Here is a 21026-nt window from a genome sequence, read left to right on the forward strand (position 1 = left end):
CAATTTCAAAAATATTTATCCATTTAGGTATAATAATAAATCCACGACATTTTAACATAAATAACATTCTATGAAAATAATGATTCTTTCTAAACCAATGTAACTAACGAGAAGACTTCTGTTGTGTTCCCTTTTTGCAGCTAAGTCTGGCTTAAACAGAGAGCAATTGTGTTCCCCTGTCTCCTTTTGCTTTTAGTCAATGGGTTATCACTTGCAATATAGCCTTTGGGAAACTCCATTGTACACTTGTGAGAAATAAGATTGAAAAGAGCAGATAACATCTTAGTATTCTATGCAGATAACATCTTAGTGTTCTATGAAAGTAGTTTTGACCTGTTTACACATATATTATGTATATATCCCTCACCCAAAGGCTGATACTCTCAGAACGGCCGCTTGGTGGCAGCAAAGGTCAACTAAACCCTCTGCAGGAGTCCGCGTCTGGGAGTGCACCACCTTGGCCCTGTGGTGAGAGCACCTGGACCCCGTGACACTTCTCTTCCTGTTTCCTGGGCATCACCATCTCCCTTGGTGTTGCCCTTTCCCTTCTCTGTGGTGGAAAGAACTTCACACTAGGGAGACCTTCCCCTTGGGTTCCAATTTCACGTGGGCCATCGGCTACCTGTGTGCTCTTGCAGGCATCCGTGCCCCCTGAGCCATCTGTAAAATGGCCACACTGGTCTCCCTTACCTCCTTTGCACAGCTTCCATAACAATGAAGTGCAAAAGTGTTTTTGTAAACTGTAAAGTGCAAAACATAGGGTTTGGAGGAAGGGGGGGCGTGGTGTGATTTTTCTGGTTTCTGTTCTTTGCCTGCCTTCTCTGAATCTAGGTTGTTTGCTTTTTCCAGGAGGTAAACACAGGGTGACTAGTGTTCCCTGGGCCTCATCTCTGCATGTGAAGCCCTGAGAGCTGCAGATGTTTGGCCTTTGGACCTCCAAGTGGACATCAATCAGCAAGCGTGGGCCAGGATGGTGCAGACACTGACGTGGCCCTTCTGATGCCTGGGATGCCTCATGAGTCACTGGTTCAAGCCCTCCAAGGTCTGATCCCCGATGCCCACTCTGCTAGGCTGGCATCAAAGAGGTTTCCAAGAAATGTTTGGTCCAGAGAAGTCCAGACCATGAGCACCAGGGAGCCAGAAACCATCCAGTGAAACCGTCCATCCTCGCTCCTCTGGCTGAGGATGGGGAGGGGCCAGTGAGCTCTGGGCTCAGCCACTCCCTCCAGTCTCAAGTACCACGCCCCCGTGCCTCCCTTTCCTCTCAGCACCGACCAGGTTTCTCCCGGCTCCTGTGCACCGGTGGATCCCGAGGACAGCAGTAGCGCCTTCCTCAGCCGCACACTGAGTCCAGCGCGTGCTCCTCACTGAGCACTTATTAGTGTCTGTTGAGTGATTCAATCACATCCTCAGGTCTGCAGCAAACAAATGAAGGTTTCTTTATTTTTTGTTAACTAAATTGAGATTTTTTTTTCAAGTTGATGACAGAAAAAAATAATTTTGCCATTTCAGGGTAAAACTTCGAAATTCCAAGTTAAATGCCCAGTTCAAGATTTTTTCCTTCTCCACCTTCCCCTGGGGTTGACTTTAGATCTGGGAGGCTTGGGATTTAGGGAGAGGCTTCAGGGTTCTGGGAGGTGCTCTGTCTGTCCTACCCTGGTGTTCCTCCCGGCTAGTCCTGGGCGTGGCTTTCCCTCCAGGGTGGCTTCTGTAGAAGCATCTTCAGTCCCATTTGGTCCCTGTCCTTGGTCTGAGCATGCCATATATGCCCATCCCAAGGTCTCTCCGGCCTTACCATCCTCCAAGACACATCAGTGCCCCTCTCTGCCCTGGGTGAAAATCTTTGGTTTCTCCGTTGAAACTATTCAGGGGGCTGCATCAAGCCCAGCTTCCTAGGGCCTGTGGGTGGTCCTCTCTATACCAAACCTTAGGTGTGGTGGCAAGAGGCATTCTCTTTTCATGTCATCTCCCAGGGCACTCAGGGAATATGGCTCATGTGCCCTTTACTCTCGGTTTTCTACACGCCTCCCTCGCCCTCCCCAGGAGTGCTGCCCTCTTCCCCGAGGCTCTGCTGGGGGCCAGGCAGAGAGCTCTTCTCCAGGGAACTCAACAGCGTCTGCCATCATCCTCTCCTCTCTGACTTCTCTTCCATAGTCCAAGGAGTTACTTTCTATCCCAGGGCTAGGAGAGTTACCATTGGAAATTCTAAAGCCAAGAATTAACCTCTGTATCAATAACCTCTATACCAATAAGTGCAGAAAATACATCTGACATAGTCCAATCTCATTCAAGATAAAAGTGTTCAACAGACAAGAATAAAAGAATTTTCTCAGTCTGATAATAAACATTTATGAAAAGTCCACAGCTCACATCATATTAATATTTAATCGTGAGCGACTGGATCCTTTCCCGCTAAAATCAGGAACAAAGCAAGAATATCTACTCTCATCACTTCTATTCAACATTGTATTGGAGGTTCTAGCCAGAAATTAGCCAAGAAAATGAAAGAAAAGGCATCCAAATTGGAAAAATGGAAGTAAATTACCTCTATTTACAGATAATATGATACAGTATAAAGAGGGATGGTTGCACAACCCTGCCAATGTACTAAAATCTATTGAATTATACTCTTCAAATGGATGAATTGTATTGCATATGGTATATGAAGCATATCTCAATGAAGCCATCTGTTTGTTGTTGTTGTTGTTTGTTTGTTTGTTTTTAAGATAGGATCTTGCTCTGTCACCCAGGCTGGAGTGTAGCAGTGCAGTCATGGCTCACTGCACACTCGACCTCCTAGGCTCAAGCGATCCTCCCATCTCAGACTCCAAGTAGCTGGGACTACAGTTGCACATCACCATACCCAACTAAGTTTTGTATTTTTCGTAGAGATTGGCTTTCACCATATTGACCAGGCGGATCTCAAATTCCTGGACTCAAGTGATCTGCCTGCGTCAGCCTCCCAAAGTGCCGGGATTTTAGGCATGAGCCACTGTGCCTGGCTAAAGCCATCTTTTTCAAGTGATAAAAATAAAGAATGAAGCCCTTTGGGTCCTCTTTGAGTTTCTGCTGAGGCCTCCCCTTGCAGAGAACGGGGAGTCTTGGTCTGGGGTCGATGAAGCAGGGTGACAATGTGACAATGAAAGGAGAGGAACTGTGAGGTTGAAACATCACAGCGTCTTCCTGCTTCAAACTGGATGGATATACAGAGGGAGGGATGGATGGATAGATGGGCAAGCCAGCTTTATGGCTGGCCACATCTTGGCTTGGCTTTGGCCTGCAGTGTGTCCTTTGATCTGGAATCTACTGGAAACAACTCTGCCTGGGGCCTGGCAACCTGGAGAGGGTAGCAACTTCAGCACTTGCGAGCAACGTGCTTCTGGCCAAGTTATGCAACCTTGTTGGGCCTACTTATCTCATTTGTGCAGTGGGAAAAATTACATACAACAATTATATAAATATCTCATGGGGTTCTTGTGAGGATCCAACAGATATTCTACAAAATAGGCTTAGCAGAGTGCCTGGTACAGAGTGAACAATAAATGTTAGTTCTCCTTTCTCCAGGGTGACTTCTTGATGAATCTCAATTCTCCTGGCACAGAGAAGGTGATAATTATTGCACACTTCACTGTAAGGAAACCCTCCTTGGAGCTTGCCTGCAGGAGGGAACACTGCAGGTTATGTGACTTTTGCAGAAAAGCTGAGGGAAAGCACCAAGCTATGCTGGTGATTAATCTGCATCGGTGAGTGTAAGCTCGTCTCTGCCCATCTCCGGCAACATGTTGCATTTCCGAGTTGTGTTCTGAAACCATCACCAACCATCAGCATCTGTCCCTGCTGTGATCCTGCTTGGGCTGGTGTCTCCCCATGCTGCAGGTGGTAAACCACAGTGTCACATGATTCAACTATGTCTGGGGCCAGTCATTCAGAAAACCCACATGGAGGAGAGGAGAAGAGAAGGTGTTGCAGCTGCGATCTGGAACTCCATGCAGCAGGCTGTCCAGGAAGCTGCAGAAACCTCTATCCCTCCTGGAGCCACCCAGCCCAGCCCCAGATAAAATGTCTTGGAGAGAGTGCCCCCCCGCCTCCCTGGGTAAGTAGGGCATGAGCTAGAGAAAGGCTGTTTTGTTAATGCAGCTTACCAATTTCTTATCATTATTCTGAAATCCAAACAACTGTGAAAACTCAAGATTTGTTAGGACTTATTTGGCTGCAAAACTTGACCATTTCAGTGACTGCTGCGGGATTGATAGGTTTAATTACGGAACCTTGCCCCAGGCACTGCTGTGGGTGTTATGTAATATATGGCACATGGATTGTTTTAACTTTCTAAAAGGCTAAAAAGCTTGAATTCTGAAACCTATCTGACTCCCTAGGTTTCTGGATATGAGAGTGTGGACTGCAATTATGATGGGTCTGTTTTACCCTCAGGCTGTGGTTGGAAGAAGCACAGTGTACACCCTTATGCCCTTGGTATAAAGAGAATAATAAAGGGGCAGAATGCAAACAGCAAAGGGTTTGGAAGCAGAGACTAGGGGTGAATCCTTCTTCTAAATCTCACCACCTGTGGGATCTTGGGAAAGCCATCGAGACTTTCTAAGCTTTGGTTTCAGCATATATAGAACAAAAACATGTAATAATAGTATCCACTTCCTACCATAACTAGGGGGTTAAGCAGTTAATTATTAAGCATTTATTCTGCATGCCCACATTCTTGAGCAGTCTCCCACTTCCAAACTGCTGCCTTCTCCTATTTCAGGCACACGGCCAATTTCTCAGGACCGTAGCCCTCTTAGCAGTGCTCCAGGGCTCCCTCCCTCAGACATGCCTTCAGTCTCCCCTAGCGGCAACCCTCAGACAGTCCCCACAGACATTCTTTGTAACTGCTCCCTGCAGCCTCCCCTGCAGCCCCAGCTACAGCCTCTGAGTCTGAGGGTCTGTATTCAGCATCAGGAGTCTTATCACTATAGGAGTCTCTGATCTATTCTTCCCCTTAACAACACTTGTAGCTTTCTTTGTTCTGAGCAGCAAGAGATGAGTAATTGCCTAGAGACCAGCTCCTGTCATTTTCCCCCCATATGTATTTATTTCAAAATAAAGACATACAATTTTAAACACATAATCACAACTGATATTGATTTAGAGTAGCTTACTTGATTTTTTAATTGTAGCAACTTAAAGAGAAAGCATTTTAAATTTAATAAATAGGATAAATAATATTTCATCTTCATATTTTGCCTCCCATCCCTCTCATCTTTTCTTTCTGGAAAACTTCCAGGAGACTCTTCAGAAATGTCAGCGTGTTGCCTGCCATGGTTTGGTTGCATGGCTGTTCACAGGAAAAATTCTGTGGGGATGAAAGTTGATAAGGACAGAGAGACTCAAATGATGTAGAGCCAGGCAGCCCCAGGAGCCCCCCTGCCAAGAGCCAGAGTCGGTGGTGAGGAGTGTCAGGATGGGAAGGGAAGGGGCTTGAAACCCAGAGCAAATAGATGGGCAGGTCCAGGCTAGCTCACGTGGTGTAAAGACAACATACGTGGTTGACCTCAAGTTGGATTTCAGGGCTCTTTACACACAGACACACACACACACACACACACACACGCCCCCCTATTAAGTGACCCTAAATCTCCCCATTAGAGAAAGCCTTTCTGGGGACTCTTTGAGGCCTAACATTGTATCATTATCCTTTTAGGTTGTGTTTCCAAGGTCATTTGACAGTACAGTGGCTAAGAGTGGGGCTCTGAGGTCACACAGACCTGAGTTCAAATCTCACCTCTGCCACTTATTAAATATGCAGCCTTAGGCAAATTAGTTAACCTCACTGAGATTGATAAATTGAATAATTGTCCCTAAGGTATGTATTTATTCAGTGAGACAGCATATATTAAGCACTTAGAACTAGATGCCATTGATGGTAGAAATGCATGCAGTTAAACAGTTGAGCTCAGGGCTTTCAGACTTCTAGGATCTTGTGTGGAGATGCTAATACCCAAAAAAGGGAGGGAGGTCACCTCTACCCAACTTGCCATCCCACTCTGCTGTCAGGGACTAGGGTATACGCTGAAGAAAGGAATGTGTGGATGGGCATTCAGGATGAGTGGCAAGCTTCCACCTTGACCTGGGTGCATTGCCCTTTAAATACCTCCTTAATCCAGGCCAGGCATGGTGGCTCACACCTATAATCCCAGCACTGTGGGAGGTCAGGGTGAGCAAATCACTTGAGTTCAGGAGCTGGAGAGCAGCCTGGCCAACATGGTGAAACCCCATCTCTACTAAAAATACAAAAATTAGCCGGGTGTGGTGGCACGCACCTGTAATCCCAGTTATTTAGGAGGCTGAGACAGGAGAATCACTTGAACCCAGGAGGCAGAGGCTGCAGTGAACTCAGATGGCACCACTGCACTCCAGCCTGGGCAACAGAGCAAGACTCTGTCTCCAAAACAAAACAAAACAAAACAAAACAAAACCTCCTTAACCAACAGGAAAAAAAAATCCCTTTTAACGACATCCATTCAGTTAGTACATTGAATCTCTAGAATAATTTCGTATTATGTGAGCTGCATCCCTGATTCTCTAGATTGTGGCTTCTAATTACACTCAGAAAGCATTCTTTCATTATTCCATAATAGAGAGAAGTAAATGGCTCCGTTGGCGTGTTTTTTAAAACTAGGGGGAACAATGATCTATCTCACTTTAATTCTATTGTTTCAATGGATCTCACTTTAATTATATCACTTCTGATTAAATTTCTTAGATGTCTTTTATCAGCCTTGAAGTATCAATTCCAACTTTATCATCCTTTTGCGTTCAAACAGGGTTGGCATCACCATTCACATAGAAATCACCGACAGGAACACATCACATATGAAAACAAACTTACGGGACACTTGTTGTTCTTTAGTACTTCAACCGATTTTTTCACCCGATTGAAAATCAGCGGGTATCTTGTTTGCACTGTGGTATTGGTCATCTGAGACAGTCCCTCCCTGAAGCATGGTCCAGGGCAGTTGTCCTGGTAAATAGTAAGGATTTATTAAAAGAAACATTCTGAGGACAGCTTTGAAAATATATCACAAAAAGCAATATAAGAGATGGTTTTTATTTAATCACCGTTACTCAAACTTGCATTATTTTTAGATAGGTCCCTTGCCAACGTAGGAAGTGATCTTCCATATTTAAAGGGGATGCCATTTTTCCACAGTGACACCCCCTGGAGGAGACTTCCTGTATGTTACACCCAGGAAACATGAGGGCTGTGGGCCCTGAAATAGTCAGCTCTGAATGTTCTTTTCAAGAGGTGCTTCCCGGCTTCAAGACTTGTAAGTTTGAAAGTGCAGAGTGAGGAAAAGCCTTTCCACACCAGCTAATGGGATGTGACAATTGAATGCAGCTGGTATTTCAGCAGCAGCTAAAAACACGGAGTGTACGCCGAGGGGCAGGGGCTGTGCTGTCTGCCTGGTGCCTGCCCAGAAGGCGCTCTAGCCTCTTCTCCTCTAATGGATGGATGGCGATGGGTGCGATGTCTTACCCTCGCTAGGGCAAGAAGCTCAGATTCTCCCAGGCCTTGCATGAGAAAGAATAAAGCACTGCACCTTGGAGAAGTGCCTCTTCCTCACCCTAACCAGGAGTTTGAATTAGGAATGAGAACTTTCCTGCCACCCGTCCTTCCTGCCAGAGTGGGCAGTGGCCCTCTGGAAGCCCTCCTTCCACTCAAAACCTCAGATCCTCTATCTGCCCAGAGGGCAGCACTCAAACCAACAGTCACTCTAATCAGCTAGACAGACAATAGGGAGGTAGGGAGGAAGGGAGGAGGCAGGGAGAGGGAGGTATAGCCCCTAGATCATTCATGCCAGATGAATGATAAGGAGTAGTCTTTTTATTTACATTGTTTCACAACTCTAGAGTTATCACTAAATGAGGTAGAAAGCAATATGATATGACCTATAGCAATGATTATATCCTTAGTTCCAGTTTTATTTAATTGTGCACATGACCACCTATCTAAAAAGATATTCAAGATTCTTTTTTTAATGTTGAAAAGTGTTCAAACTTCTCAAGAGGCATAAAGTTAACTAAATACAAAGAAATGTTCATAATATAGGATTTCAAGATCCTAGTTTTAAAAGGGAATAGTTTGTAACAATGTGGTTTTAACAGGGAATACTAATCTTAACAATTGAATTAAGCAACAATGTATAACATTAAATATTAAATAAAGCAACTTATTTTTACTTAAAATCAAACCAAAAAAATCCAAGGTCAAAATTATATTCTCTCATTATACTTACAGAAGGAATGGGCAGACAGAGACAACTGGTCACCTGCAAGGGAAATTTCAGAGTGAAGATTCCAGATGTGAAAATTAAAATTAATTTGGAAAGTTCTTAAAGAGCATTCACTCACATTAGCACTGCAGTGGCACTTCGAAGCTGCATCTTCCTAAAGTAGATAGAGAGATAAGAACCTTTAGTCAGCCCCGAGTTTTTTCATCCTCATACATATTTCACTTTGTCAGTAGCCGTCTTTCCCACGGGCGCCCCCTGCAGCCTACCTGCATCTTGTTGATGAGGAAGTTGATGTCCATGACGATCCCCGTCGAGGTTGGACACCCCCGGCCTGCCACGGAGCACAGGAGCAGGGCAGAGGTAAGGACTGTGGCCAGAAGCATCTTGACAGAGGACTGGAGCTCGCCTGAAGACACCTTCAAATCGAGTGGTATTTAAAGCTCCCTCTCAAACATGGAAAAACCCTGACATCAAACTGATACCAAAAGCCCACTTTTTCTCTGTAAGTTGGGGCCACTTTATATTAACAAACAAAAAAATCAAACTGAGTCACTTGACAAAGATGATGTTGTGCCAGGAAATATCATTCCTCAGAAAAGATGATTTTCAAAAAGTTGAGTACTGAAGTGCTGAAGGAAAAGTTAAAGATCTAAAAACCAAGAAAAAAAAAATTAAAGGCAGGGATTCTGGTTGTGAGAATGAGAATACTTTCCATGAAAGCCCAGGTCTGTATTTTCCCTTTTGACTTTATGGGAAATGCTGATAAAATATAGCCAGTCACGGGTGTTTGGGGAGAGCGAGTGGGTCAGGGGAGGGTGCGTGATATTGCAGGACTTTACTTCTCTCTGTTGGGGTTTTCCTTTAGTAATTGCAACCTCAGTCTTAACTATCCTTTATTCTCAAATCTCAATGTTTTTCATACCCAGGATCAAATTCGCCACCTAATGCAAATGCATCTTAGAAGTATCCTTTTGTGCAAGTGTCTGAAAGAAGAAATCTTCAACTATAAGCACAAGAATGTAGCAACCATGCTTGTTAAAATTGGCCTTGAGGACTCCTCAGTATCTTTAGAGACCTTGTATAACACTGCATGACATCAAGTGAAAACCCAGTACTTGAAATAGTATAATAGCTAACATTTACTGAGCACTTACTACATACTAGTAACTTTTTTTTTTTTTTTTTTGAGACAGAGTGTCACTCTGTCACCAGGCTGGAGCGCAGTGGCACAATCTTGGTTCGCTGCAATCTCTGCCTCCCGGGTTCAAGAGATTCTCCTGCCTCAGCCTCCCGAGTAGCTAGGATTACAGGCACCTGCCACCACGCCCAGCTAATCTTTTGTATCTTTAGTAGAGACAGGGTTTCACTATGTTGGTCAGGCTGGTCTTGAACTCCTGATCTTATGATCCACCTGTCTTAGCCTCCCAAAGCGCTGGGATTATAGGCATGAGCCACCACGCCTGGCCATACTAGCAACATTTCTAAGCACTTTACATGCATTAAGCCATGTAATACACTCAGCCACCAAATGAGGTGGGTAGTAATTTGTCATCACCATTTTTTTACCCTTTAAAACACTGTCTACATCTTAGTGTTCTGGCCCTTCAATATGGCTGTGTTTAATCATCATGAGTCAAAAAAGTAGTCGCACTGTAACTCTGTGAAGTTATAATTATTCTTATTATCTTACAGATGGAGAAACTGAGGCATAGAGAGGCAAGTAATTTGCCCAAAACACAAAGCCAGGAAGCCGCAGAATTTGTATTCAAGCCCAGAAGTCTGTCTCCTGATTTCAGCTGTTAATCCTCCTGAGGTCCTGTTTTTCTGCGGATCTTTTATCTGCCTCTCCCACCAGGATATATACTCCAGGGCCTTATGGGTCCAGTTCACCTCTATATTCTCAGCACTTAAGAAGGTGCCTGGGGAAGTGTGGGCACTCACTAAATGCTTGTTGAATTAAAACACTAATTTGAAAAGTAGTTTTTGAAATAAGAACTTCCCATTTCTGGGATTTATAAGACTTCAAATCTGATTTCTAGGGTACATATTTGGAGGTATGTGCAGGTAAGTAAATATAGCCTCTTCACAGTAGATTGAAAAGGTGAGGGGTTCTTTAGCTTAGCACTCTGAGCTATAATAGCCAATGGGGACAAACCCGTAAGATTTCCTTGCCACCACTGTAAGACTATGACAATACTGTTTTTTTCATTGTGTATTGTTCCTTAGGAGTGATGATGACTGTCATTTTTCTACTGCACTATGAGGAAGGGAGTGTCTTGGTGGTAAACAAGGTAAAGAGAAACAGGCTTTTTACTACATTTCCTTAAGCCTTTCCACGTCTCTGACTTCCATCCCTGCTCTTTGCAGACACTAAAGAGAAAATTCAAAGGATTCCCAGCCTGTGGCAAACACTTTTGTTACAGAGCACTGGATGTATGCCTTTTTCTTGATGATAGAATTCTGATTAGTTTGGGGTACCAATGTATCCAGCCAAACACCCGCTTTTTCAGCCTCTTTTGCTGCTATGTGTAGCCATGCAGCAAGTTTCGATCAATGCAAAGTATGTAAAATTCTTTTGCTTTCCTGGTAATAGGAGACAAAAGTGGCTGAACCCTGTCTTTCCTCTTAATTCCAATTTGGGTGTGATGGCAGGAGCTTCAGCAGCAATCTTATAACTATGAAGAAATGGACAAGAGAATTACAGCAATGGCAACACTAACATTTTTCATAAATAGCAAATAATCAAAAAAGCAATAAAAAATAAAACCATGAAACTAACAAGAGAAGTAACAATAATAGTACAGCAGTGCTACTAAAATTCTAGCTAGCTATCACTGCCTACTGAGGACCCTGAGTTATAAAGCCTGTTCTTGTTTAAAAAAAAAGAAAAGAAAATTAGCATGCTTTGGAGAGATTTTACAGATACATTAACATCAGGCTAAACCTTCTTCCTTGACATTATTGGAAGACTTGAGAGAGATGTGAAAAGACAATCATCTTTTCATTCTGTGAATCAATATTATTTGATGCTCTGTGTGTGAACCATGGGAATCGTTTCACCTGCCATCAGGTATTCCTCTCACATTGAGGAAAACACCACCCCACCTGTTGTACAGATGGGGGCTTTGCCCAGAAAGAGAAAGCCACAGCTCTAGTTTCTAGCAGGCGATAGTATAGCACAGTGGTTAAGACCAGTGACTCTGGAATCAGAATACCTGAGTTCAAGTCCTGCCTCTACCACTTGTTAGCTGCATGGCCTTGGGGGATTGCTTGGCCTCTCCCAGCTTCCATTTCACTGTGAGGATGGTCATGTGGAAAGTGGGAATGGGGATCTAGGGATGTTGAGATGCAGTTGTCAGTGAAGGCCCATCTCAGGGTACTCCCATAGAGATTAAAAGAAATAGCTCCTCCAGCCCTAACTTGGATTAAGTAGCCTCCGGTTTGAAGTTTGTCAGGGCAAAGCAGCCTAGGTTAGGGGCCAACAAACTGTAAATCCACTTTTCAGGTTGAGGGTAAGGTCTACAAGCTAAGAACAGTGTTTACCTTTTTAAGGGTTTAGAGGGTTAAAGTTTATAAAGAAATAATTAACCAATAAAAACAAAGAAGCATGTGTGGCAGAGACCGTATGTAACCCATAAAGCCTAAACATTTATTATCCGGCCCCTTTACAGGAAAAGTTGGCCACCCCCTGGCTGAGTTCCCACACCCCAGCCCTCGTTTTCTGAAGACATCATCTGTTATCTTCCAGTCCTGGCAAGGGTAGAGCTAGGGGTTGGTGGCTCAGGTGTCTTTTCTCCCATTCCCCACCTGGTTATTTAGGTCAGGCATCTGGACAGAGGGAAGGGAGCAGGGGACCTGGGCCACAGACTGCCAGATTATCTGAAGTGGTGGGGGTCTGTCATTTCCTGAGGCTTTCTGTGGAGTGAGCTCGCTGGTCCAATGAACCAAAGATCTTCTCTCAATGAAACCCGTAGCTGCAGCAAAGATATGTCAGGCAGGCTCTGGTGTACTAGGAAAAGTCCCACATATTGAAGTTAGGAGAAAAGTGAGTGAATTAACAAGCTAAGTCTTGGCTTGACCAGCAGGTCTTGGGTCACCCACCTTCCCTGCCACCCTCAGGAGCTGGCTCAGGGTCAAGTGATCCACGGCCACTGGTGCTCCTTGGGCAGGTTACTTACCCTTTCCATGCACCAATGCACCCCCAGCACTCACTCACTTAGAGAAAGGAATGTGGGCCTTCACCCAGCCCTTCCTCATCAAAGAGAGGAGTGCTCCATTTGGGATATATTCTCAGGAATGAGGCATGTTTCCATTTGGAAATGTGGTCTGGACTGGTCCAGATGCCTTGCTCTTTGATACTCCGTCACTGCTACCCTCCCATCACATCAGTTTCTTTTCATTTCCATCCTCCAGGCCTTTACCCTTGCTAAGCTCTGCCTGCTGAGTTCTTCCTCAGCTCCTCCCTATGTGACCTGTTCTCATCCTTTAGTACTCAGCTCAACTGCCACCTCCTCAGCAAGACCTCTCTGACCACAGCAATCACTGCCATCTGCCCTGTGCCTCTTTCAGTGTGTTTCTCCCAGGAGAATGTCAGTTCCACGACAGTGGACACTACAACGGACTCTCTTGCTCATCACTGTGTTCTCAGGGCATGGTCTATAGAGAGTGCTCAGGAATTCCTGCTTAAATGAATAAATGACTAATACATTTAATTTTGTGAACATTTATTAAATGTGTGTTATTGATGAAATGACCAATACATGGTTCCCAGTAGACAAGTAACAAACAAAAAGCAGATGTCACATTTACCTGAACAAGGAACACATTTAAAAAGTGATTAACCAACAAGGGAGTAAATCCTCCTGCAGTTCTCTAGTCCCTTACGTTGGTGTAGGGTTTGAGAATTTCTGAAGTGCTTTTCAATCTCTTCTTTCTTTGGACTCTTACACTAACTGCATGAGGAAGGCCTGGGTAGTGCAGGAGCTCCTCTGCAAAGGATGAAGCAGAGAGAAGGAGAAAGGTGAAGTGACTGGTTCTTTAGAATTCTTTCCCATTTCCCCACCCACTCAGTTATAAAAAATAAAAGAATACAGGGTTGTTAAATGGTAGCTCTGCAGTTCAAAATACCATTAAAACAGCAGATGTTTATCTAGGCAAAGTCTACAACTTTTGAGGTTTAGCTCCTAGGATTTCTTTCAGTATCAAAATGTAAGTATGCAAATAAGCTACAGAGCAAATACACCACACTCAGAAATCAATTACTCACTTATTTTAAATATCAAGAAGATTGGAGTGGGATGCATATCAAGAGTTATCATAGATAACATATTTTACAATAAATGACAAAAGACAATGATCAACCATTTATTTTGTTCCAAAGATGAAGTTTGATTTTTTTGTGATAAAAGCTCATATGTCATGGATTATTTCTCTAGGAATAAAACAAAATGGTTATGTGTTCTAGGAAGGCACAGTATAAAATGACCAAAAAAAAAAAGGCACTACATTTCCAAGTAAAACCCGTTCTACCTTTCACTCCAATTAGCCAAGAGATAACTAGTTATGAGAATCCTCAAGTGCTAATTTCCTAATCAAGTAGTTATTTCTAGATCACTACTTTCTAGCAAAGTGTGATGGGGTAAGCCCCACTGGTTATGCTGTCCTTTGGTTGGGTCTTCTCTCCACGAAGGGGAATCCAGGACCCTTTCCCTCACATCCTGCCTGAGCAAGCCCTGTGTCTGCTGCCCTTGGAAGCTATTGCTCCCTGTGTCGCCCCACACAGTTTTCTCTGAGCTCCAAGACCTAGGATCTATTTCTTTCCTCCTTCCTTTCACTTCTCTTTCCTCACTGTTGTTGGTTAATAACAATCTGGGCTATCCTTGTAAATGGAATTTCACATCCTCCCATTGGCATAGTCCATCATTACTTGAGACCTGCCCCTGTATTTCTCAGAGACTATGGGACTCCCCTGACTCCCTGCCCTTTGCTGTGGCCAATTCATTGATGTCCATCTAATTAAGAGAGGATGAGAACTCTTGTTCTGGATTACACTGGGGCCTTAAGGCGTTAGAATTTGTTAAATCTTCCTGTGCACAAGGTAACATATTAAGCACTTTATATATATTATCTCAGCCTCCTCAACAATCTTTATTAACCCTATTTGTAGATATGGAAATGGAAGCTCAGAAAAGCTAAGAGAGTTGCCATAGACACACAGCTGGCAACTTGAATGAGATTTACGACACCCCAGAGCCTGTGTTCTTATCTTCAAGGCCATAAATCAATCTCCATTTCTGTTGACCCATACTCTATAGGCTGTATTCCAAGTCTACTTAATACAAGCAGAAAATCAAAGTATGCCTTTGGGGCAGAGGGAGGTGGATTCTAGGCCTCAGCTGTATCTGTGTCCTAGGGCTGCCATCACAAAGTATACAAACTGGGTGACTTAAAGCCACGGAAATTTATTCTCTCACAATCTTGGGACCAGAAGTGCAAATCAAGGTATTGGCAGGGTTGGAAGCAGCCTGACCACTGCAGAGGTGGCTGTTGGGAAGAAGTGGAAGATGAGGCTGGAGGGTCTGAAGGGAAGGACAGAGCCCTGTGTCAAGAGGGCATTGACCACAAATCACAAAACCCCAGTTAACACTGACTGGAGTGATGAGGAAATTTGCCATCTCACAAAACAGTGCATCTGTGGATACATTGGGCCCTGGGGTGGTCAGATCTGCAGGTCTGAGATCTTGTGGAGGACAGGCTCCTTTTCCACTCTGTGGGTTGACTTCCCTCCCCTTGGGGCTATAAGATGACTGCCCAGTTCCAGGGCTCACATCTACTCTTGACAATATAAATCCTAGATTTGGAATGAATGATCAAGTATTTGTAACCCTTTCACTTTCAATACATTTTGCCAAACTGCCCTCCAGAAAGATGTTCTAACATATAATAATAGAATTTGTAATTTATAATAATCCCATTAGTCACATTTAAGAATGTCCACTTCTGACATCCTCATCAACACTGGACAGTGATTTTTTATTAACCTTGGTCGGTGTGTCTGGCAAATTTATGATGCTAATACATATGTATTGAATTCATAAATTAATGAATTCTTGCTTTTTTATATTTCTTCACTTGTGAGTTACCTGTTAGTGCCCAGCTTTCTGTTGGTATGTTAATCTTTTGCTTACTGATTTCTAAGTGTTCTTTGTATATCTTTGTTTTTCAAATATATTACATTTATTCTCTTCTATTTATTGTTATGCTTGTAGTGTTTTCTGACTGTGTTTTTATGTGGTCAAACATATAACATATTTATCTCTATTTTTCCAGTCTGTGAATGATTTTATTTTCAGCAATTAAATCTTTAATCTTTTTGGAGTTTATTTGAGGGTCTAGAAGAAATCTAATTTATTTTTCTTCTATGTTTGGTCAATACTATTACTGACTAAATATCTCTTTTACCTACTGATTTGAACTACCACCTTATTGAGCACTAAATTTTAATTTTTCTTAAGTGTCTTTCTGGACTCTAATTTATTCCAATGAGCTGTCTTACAGCTCTAGATTGACTTTAGAATGCAATTGTGGTAATAAAGTGATTGTTGACATTTCCTTCGCATTACTGGGAATGCTTTCAATGCTTTTCATTTCAATATATTTCATTAAATATCGTGTTTGCTTGCTTATAAGTGGGAGCTAAACAATGGGTACGCATGAACATAAAGATGGGAACAACAGACACCGAAGGCTCCAAATGGGCAGAGGGAAGGAAGGGGTGAGGGTTGAAAAATTACCTATTGGGTACAATGGTCACTATTTGGATGATGGGCACTTCAGAAGCCCAAACCTCACCATTACACAATAAATCCATATAACAAAGCTGCACTTGTACGCCCTGAATCTAAACTAATCATCTATCAATCAGTATCATGTTTGCTATTGATTTCCTAATAGGGAAGAGTTTTGAATATTTAGTTCTCCAAATTCTTTTTAGAAATTATAGCTGAATTTTACAAATGCCTTTCAAGTTTTTATCAGGATCATGAGTTTTCTTTCCACTAACTTGTGTGATACATTGTTTTAATTGATTGCTAAATGTTGAGCCATCCTTACATTCCTGGAATAAGTTCTATTTGGTCATACTATATTACAGTTTTAGTACACTGATGGAATCAATTTGTTCTTCCTTTATTTTGAATAAAGGATGAAACACAGGTTCCCAGGGTGGTAGCATTATGTGCTCCTCTTCAGTGGGAATGGCCCACGAAGTCGTCCAGGCACCATTCTCTTTAGTGCTCCAGGTGATGACTTGGGTGTGGAGAAGCACGACTTCCATTGGGAGGCCCAGCACATGTCCTGGCCTAAGGCTCTGTGCCCCACAGGAGCCAATATCTGGTGAAAGAGCTCCACAGACAGCTTCCAAGGCCCCTGCACTCAGGAGAGCCCAAGACCGTGACACTCCACTAAAAATGGATAGTTCGTTTATAGTCATCCCAGCCCAGACACTTTGCCACCTAGGCCTACTTGATATTTCATCTTCATCTAGTGTGTAGGGGAACAGAGCTAAATAATGAACGGAAAAGCCAGATTCTCTCTCAGAAGGGAAGAGGCTGCATTAGCAATTTTACTTAGATCATGTCCATCGTTAAGGGAGTTCATTCTTCATTTTCCTTTTATGTGCCTTCTTTTTGGGGCACATAAAAAGTGAGTTAGGAAGAGTTTAAATAGTATGAGAATTTTCAATATTTCCTCACTCCTCCATAGAAAGGATTTTTCTTTTTTTATTTCCACAAAGCCAGTGACGAGACAGTCCCCAAGACGTAGTAATTAGAATTTTTTTGTTTGACAGTGTCTCACTCTGTCACATAGGCTGAAGTGCAGTGGCATGATCTTGGCTCACTGCAGCCTTGGCTTCTTGGGCTCAGGTTATTCTCCTACTTCAGCCTCCTGAGTAGCTGGGACCATAGGCACGCACCACCACACCAAGCTAATTTAAAAAAAAAATTGTATAGAGATGGGATCTCCCTCACATAGCTATTGTTATGTTGCTCAAGTTGGTCTCCAACCTCTGGCCTCAAGCGATCCTACAGCCTCATCCTCCCAAAGTGCTGGGATTACAGGTGTGAGTTACCACACCTGGCCATAACTAGAATTATTTGCTGAATCAATTATGTTCTGACAGAACTCATTTATAAAATGTGGGAATGATTACTTATGGAGGAAAATTTGTTGGTGTTTTCTATTTCTTCTGTTTTAATTGCTGTATTACATTGTCTACTTAATTTTTTTGTGTGCATTTTTGTAGGAAATAATCCCAGACATGACAAAGTAGTAATATTGTGCATTTTACCCATCTTTTCTCTTTAATAAAAATTGTGAGAAACTTGCATATTTGATTTTTTTCAGAGATTCAAGTTTTGCTTTTATTTATCAATTCTGTGTGTGATTTTTATCTTCCTAACTTAGCATTTTATGCTTTTTCATTGTTAATTTCTACCTGATATAAATTTATCTTATCATTCCTTTTCTAACTCCTTGAGTTGAATATTTGCTTCACCTTTTAAACAGATAGTAGCTGCAATTATCGAATACATTGTATGGTAGTCACCATGCTATACATCTTTAATGCGTTATCTCACTGAATCCTCATAATACCACACAAGGCCATATAAAAGGTATTTATAGCAAAGTAGTTATGAGTTCAGACTTGAGACAGTCTCTGCCACTTACCATTCCGTAACCTTGTGCAAATAACTTCTCTGTGTTTTGGTTTTCTCATCTATAAAAATGGGGTAATTTTATAAACTACACCGTGGGGCTGTGATGGAAGATAAATTAATTAGTACCTAGAAAGCCCCTAGAGCAGTGTCTGACCCACACGCAGCACAGTGGAAGTAGCTGATATTATTAGACTGGTGCAAAAGTAATTGCTGCTTTTGCCATTAAAGGTAATGGTAAAAACCACAATTACTTTTGAACCCAACTAATATTATTTTAAAATGAGGAAATGGAAGCTTTAAGAAGTCTAGTAATTTGCCCAGCATCACATAGCTATTGCTAGATAAGGAGCCATCTTTTGAACACAGCATGAACAGCATTGCATAGATTTTGTTAAGTAGTTTGCTCATTCTCATTGATTCCTTAATAGTCTGTAATTTCAGGATTAAGACTGTAATTACATGATATTCATCCTTGAAATTCAGAAATTTCACCAGGATATGTCTCATTGTGGCTGTCCTTTGATTCCTCCTGACCAGCATGCAGTTGGCTCATTAGATCTTAAGATGACTTTCTCCAACTCAATGAATTATTTTTCTGTTAGTTCTTTGACTTCCAATCTTCTTTTTTCTCCTACTATAATTCCTACTGTATGTGGGTCAAAATTTTATAAACTTATTTTTCATGTATTTGGTTTTTTTTTCTCTTAAATGTCTTATCATTATTCTTTTTAGTACTGATTTCTGGTAGAACATTTGGATTGGGTGTTTTCATTCCCAGTTCCAGTATCCAAAGATTCCCATTTGCTGTTTAAGAGCCTCTATTCATTTTTTTTTAAACCAGTGATCATTTTAATTTTAAATACTTTTAAAATGTAAATATGCATTCCAAAAAGCACATAACAAGCACATGAAGCCCTGGGAAAGAAAGATGATATACAAATGACAAAGTCTCATAAAGTGGTTTTTTAATTTCCCACTAAAATTAAGTTAGTAAAAATTCAATTTAAACTCTAGTTTCCATGAAAACTCTTCTACCCCAGATACAGCCATTCAACTTCTCTTTTTCCAAGATCTGGCAACCACTGCCAGATCCTAAAACCAGTCATCTGGTTTCAGTTGTTCTTCTCCACACTCTTCGCCATTCCTCAGCATCTCCCCATCTTCTTTTTTGCTACTTAATTAAATTTTTATTTTAGAACAGCTTTTTTTTTTTTTAACCAAAAAATTATAAAGGCAGTACAGAGAGTTCTCACATACCCCAAATCCAGTTTCTACTAGAAGGGTACATTTGTTACACTTAATGAACCAACATTGATATAAGATTATTAATTAAGTCCATGCATTATTCAGATTTACTTAATTTTACCTAATGTCAAGTAACTTGCCCAAGACCACATACCTATTACTAGATGATAGGTGGTAATTTTTCTGTTCCAGGATCCTTCCCAGAACGCCGTATTATATTTAGTCATCATGTCTCTTTAAGCTCCTCTTGGCCATAATTTCTTAGACTTTAGGGCCAGGCACAATGCCTCACACCCATAATCCCAGCACTTTGGGAGGCAGAGGTGGGTGGATCGGCTGAGGTAAGCAGTTCAAGACCAGCCTGGCCAACATGGCAAAATCCCATCTCTACAAAAATACAAAATTCAGCAGGGCATGGTGGTGCTTGTCTGTAATCCCAGCTACTCTGGAGGCTGAGGCAGGAGAACCACTTGAACTTTGGAGGCAGAGGTTGCCGTGAGCCGAAATCGTGCCACTGCACTCCAGCCTGGGTGACAGAGTGAGGCCCTGTCTCAGAAAAAATTCTTAGATTTTCTTTGATGACCTTGACAGTTACAAGGCACACTGGTCAGGTATTTGGTAGAATGTCCCTCCGTTGGGATTTGCCTGACGTTTTTGTCAGGATTAAACTGGGGTTATGTGTTTTTGGAGAAAGACCACAGAAGTAAAGTGCTATTTTTGTTATATCATATCAAAGGTACATATTATCCACATAATTTATCATTGCTGATGTGACGTTGATCATCTGGCCAAGGTCGTGTTTGTCAGGTTTCTCCACCACAAAGTTCATCTTTCCCCCTCCTTTCCATACTGCACTCTTTGGAAGGAAGTCTCTATGCATAGCCCACACTAAAGTGGAGGCGAGGTATGCTCCACTTCCTCGAGGGCTGAGTATCCACATAATTATATGGAATTCTTCTGCATAGGATATTTGTTTCTCCTATTTATTTATTTGTTTGTTTATTTATTTATTCATTCTATCATTTATATCATTAAGAGTTCATAGATATTTATTTTATACTTTGGGTTATAATCCAATACTGCTTTATTTATTTTGTTGCTCAAATTGTTCCAGTGCTGGTCACTGGAGTCCCTGTGTTCCTGTGTTCCCTTTGGCCCCTTCAGTGTGGCTTTTGAGATTTTTTTTTTTTGAGCACTTATTACTTTCTGGCACTACAAGACACTTCAGGCACATCTTGTCTATTTACTGCCTCAGTCCTAGGTGCAGTCATTTCTCCAAAGAGCCCAGGTTCCTTTGACTGGAACCATTTTATTATAAATCAAAATGGCAGCTCAGGCATGCTTATTATTACTCCTGAGATATTTTTAGTTGTGCTGTGGTACCTTTTATCTTTAGGAATTGTTTGACTATTTCTTCCTCTCCATAACAACCTGCTCTTGCTTTAGTGATGTAATAAAACAGTTACCCCAGGTAACCTGCCTGTTATGATGTGATGGCTCACCAGCCCTCCCCTGATTCTCTTCCTGACTGTGCCATCCCAGACTAAAACTTCATAGCATAACAGGGTTGATGGATTAGTTACTTATTGCTGCATTCAGACTATTCCAAAACCTAGCAGCTTAAAACAGCACATATCTATTATTGCACAGAAGTTGCGTCTGTCAGGAATTGAGCACGACTTACGTGTTCCTCTGCTTCAGGGTCTCCCACAAGGCTGTAGTTAAGGTGTTGACAAAGGTGGTGTGGTCTCCTCTAAAGGCTCCACTGGGAGAA

General features: G+C 42.1%; 2 protein-coding genes and 1 long non-coding RNA gene across 6 annotated transcripts in view; 2 read left to right on the forward strand and 1 right to left on the reverse strand.

Moving 5' to 3' along the window:
• SLC25A48 (solute carrier family 25 member 48) overlaps positions 1–4122 on the forward strand; it is a 58773-nt gene extending 54651 nt beyond the window's left edge. For 2 of the 4 annotated variants that reach the window (XR_013418555.1, XR_013418553.1), the window contains exons 7-8: positions 850–1413; positions 3565–4122. Coding sequence is in view for 2 of the 4 variants with exons in the window: in XM_078005236.1 (XP_077861362.1) it covers positions 850–867 (18 nt within the window). In the remaining 2 variants the exon portion in view is untranslated. Of the gene's footprint in view, positions 1–849; positions 2699–3564 lie in introns of those variants that run through there. The other 2 variants (XM_078005236.1, XM_078005235.1) reach the window with 1 other exon arrangement.
• A 2591-nt stretch (positions 4123–6713) lies between these two features.
• Positions 6714–8811, reverse strand: IL9 (interleukin 9). The gene is made up of 4 exons (XM_001110897.5): positions 8555–8811; positions 8407–8442; positions 8292–8324; positions 6714–7015 (listed from the first exon to the last, which is right to left on the reverse strand). Exons 1-4 carry the CDS (start codon positions 8669–8671, stop codon positions 6845–6847), a joined length of 357 nt encoding a protein of 118 aa, XP_001110897.3. The 5' UTR covers positions 8672–8811; the 3' UTR covers positions 6714–6844.
• On the forward strand, positions 7185–12997 carry LOC144341547 (uncharacterized). The gene is made up of 4 exons (XR_013418556.1): positions 7185–7322; positions 8519–8648; positions 9981–10579; positions 12702–12997. It is a non-coding gene; the product is annotated as an uncharacterized LOC144341547 (long non-coding RNA).
• Positions 12998–21026: the final 8029 nt, after the last annotated feature.

Source organism: Macaca mulatta, chromosome 6, assembly GCF_049350105.2.
Source record: "Macaca mulatta isolate MMU2019108-1 chromosome 6, T2T-MMU8v2.0, whole genome shotgun sequence".
NCBI classification, from domain to species: Eukaryota; Metazoa; Chordata; class Mammalia; order Primates; family Cercopithecidae; genus Macaca; species Macaca mulatta.

What these genes read in the sequence shown, in the direction of transcription:
- IL9 (XM_001110897.5), bottom strand. Translation starts at nt 8,671, where the DNA reads ATGCTTCTGGCCACAGTCCTTACCTCTGCCCTGCTCCTGTGCTCCGTG. An exon ending in TCCTCATCAACAAGATGCAG is followed by an intron (nt 8,443 to 8,554) that starts GTAGGCTGCAGG and finishes TATCTACTTTAG; the next exon opens with GAAGATGCAGCTTCGAAGTG. An exon ending in AGTGCCACTGCAGTGCTAAT is followed by an intron (nt 8,325 to 8,406) that starts GTGAGTGAATGC and finishes TTTCCCTTGCAG; the next exon opens with GTGACCAGTTGTCTCTGTCT.